The sequence below is a fragment of the Octodon degus genome, unplaced genomic scaffold (assembly GCF_000260255.1).
Source record: "Octodon degus isolate 3935 unplaced genomic scaffold, OctDeg1.0 scaffold00061, whole genome shotgun sequence".
Taxonomy (NCBI): domain Eukaryota; kingdom Metazoa; phylum Chordata; class Mammalia; order Rodentia; family Octodontidae; genus Octodon; species Octodon degus.
Genome location: NW_004524637.1, coordinates 7,642,467 through 7,644,412, shown reverse-complemented (window position 1 = coordinate 7,644,412; position 1,946 = coordinate 7,642,467). Strand labels below are relative to the sequence as shown.

General features: G+C 48.2%; 1 protein-coding gene across 1 annotated transcript in view; it reads left to right on the top strand.

The window, feature by feature from the left end:
* The first annotated feature begins 255 nt into the window (after positions 1–255).
* The window catches only part of Lca5 (LCA5, lebercilin), a 46,503-nt gene continuing 44,812 nt past the window's right edge, over positions 256–1,946 (top strand). Inside the window, exon 1 of the mRNA XM_004634371.2 lies at positions 256–616. Coding sequence (XP_004634428.1) covers positions 421–616 — 196 coding nt within the window. The 5' untranslated portion in view covers positions 256–420. The remainder of the gene's footprint in view (positions 617–1,946) is intronic.

Below are 1,946 nucleotides of genomic sequence, written 5' to 3'. Positions count from 1 at the left end.
TCAGACTCATGGTGCTCCTCCTGTCTTAGCCTCCCCAGCGCCTGGTTTATAGGCGTGCCTGGGATTATAGGCGTGGCTGGGATTACAGGGCCAGAGCCAGCACCCTGCTGGGTATCAAACCTGGGTCCCCTCGCTTTGCTAAGCAGGCGCTTAGTCCGCTGAGCTATCTCACCGGTCCAGCTTTTGGTATTTTTAATTGGTGAGTTTTGTTTCGTGGTTATATAATGAACCGCCCCCTTCCTTGATTATAGGCAGTGAAGTGGCTTTTCCGGTGTTGGTATGAGTTGTGGACGCAAACCTTTTCTGGAGAAATAAATTGTGCAGAAATAGACATGATCGCCAGCACATGAAGACTAGGCGAATGCTCTTCAGTGTTGTCGTGAATCTGTGAAATGTGACCAGAGGTACGTTCCCAGGATAATGGGGGAAAGAGCAGGAAGCGCAGACAGCGACGAAGAAAGTAAGGCGGGCAGACGGCACTCCTGCTACTACTCGTCGGACTTTGGGACCCCGCGGTCCTCCTCCGGCCAGTCATCGCCGCGCAGCCTTTCGCCGGGAAAGGGCAGGGCGAAGAGCCCTAAAATACAAGCATCCGTGCGCCCAGTGCATGTCCAAGGTGAGACGGTGTATGAGAGAGCCCATGGAGTGATTTACATTTTGAAGAGGCTGTGTGTTTATACATTTATATAAATATCGACCGGCCAGGTAGCTCAGCAGATTAAAGAGCCTGCCTAGGCAGACATAGGGACGGGGTTCGATCCCTGGTGTGCTGTGCCAGCCCTGCCTCTGGGATATGCTGAGAAATCGACTGAGCCTGGGTGTGGTGTCGTGCGCCCATAATCCCAGCACTTGGGAGGCCGAACACAGGAGGATCACTACGAGTCTGATCTGTGTAGTGAGACCCTGTAGACCCTGTACCAAATACATTATATGTATATATATATATTTTTTCAGAAGTCTGTATAGTGCAATTTTTATATTCAAAATCATACAATATAGAGAAGATAACATAGGCTGCTCATTTTTCTTCCCAGATAAATGTTTGTCTTGGCATCTTTGAGCTACTCGCTATAGAGGTAAAGCCAAAACAGAACCTGTGAAACAATTCTTGTTTTGTAAAAGCCTTAAAAGACATTGATATAAAATGGTTAGGGTGATTCAATTTTAGGTGGAATACCATTGCTGCTCAACGCAATGCTTACTGTTAAAGTTAAAATTAAATCTAGGAATAGAATTTGGAATTTGGGACTGGTAACCAGTCTAATTTGTTTTTCATCAAACTGTTATAATGCAGACTTTGTGATTAAAATGGTAGTATTCCGGGCCATACTTGGCTGTATAATTCTCCGTAAGTTTCTTGTTCGTTTTAATCAATTCCAGTACAGAAAACCCTCTTGCGCTGAGAAAACACGAAAGATTAACAAAAACAGCATAGGAGGAGAAACTAAGGCAAGCGGCTGACGCTGGCCCAGTTCGCGGACAAGGCGCGGCTGGGGGCGGCCGCGTGGCGAGCGCTGGGACTGGGCTGCAGCCCGCAGGCCCCGGCGACCTGCGCTGCTGTGGCGTGGGCGCTGCTGCTCCGGGCGTAGCTGTGGAGAAGCTGGCAGCAGAGGGACGGTCTAATTACATTCGCCTTTATAAATATTTAGGTTAAGAAGCAGTATTTGCACATTGAAAACTAAAGGAATACATGTATGTGCAAATACTGCTATTTTAGTGGGTTTTTTTGGTATCTTAGTACAGGGCCTACAGGGCCTCATTATGTAGATCAGACTCAGTGATTCTCAGTTTGCAGGCTTCTCAGTGCAGGGGGTGGGGGGCGGGGCGGAGGCCGGTACAGCACGCTGGGGACTGAACCCCAGCCTCTGCGTTGGCCTGAGCAGGCCCTTTAGTCCACTGAGCTATTTGGCCGGCCCTAAATATTACTTTGTATAGTAAAAATTTAT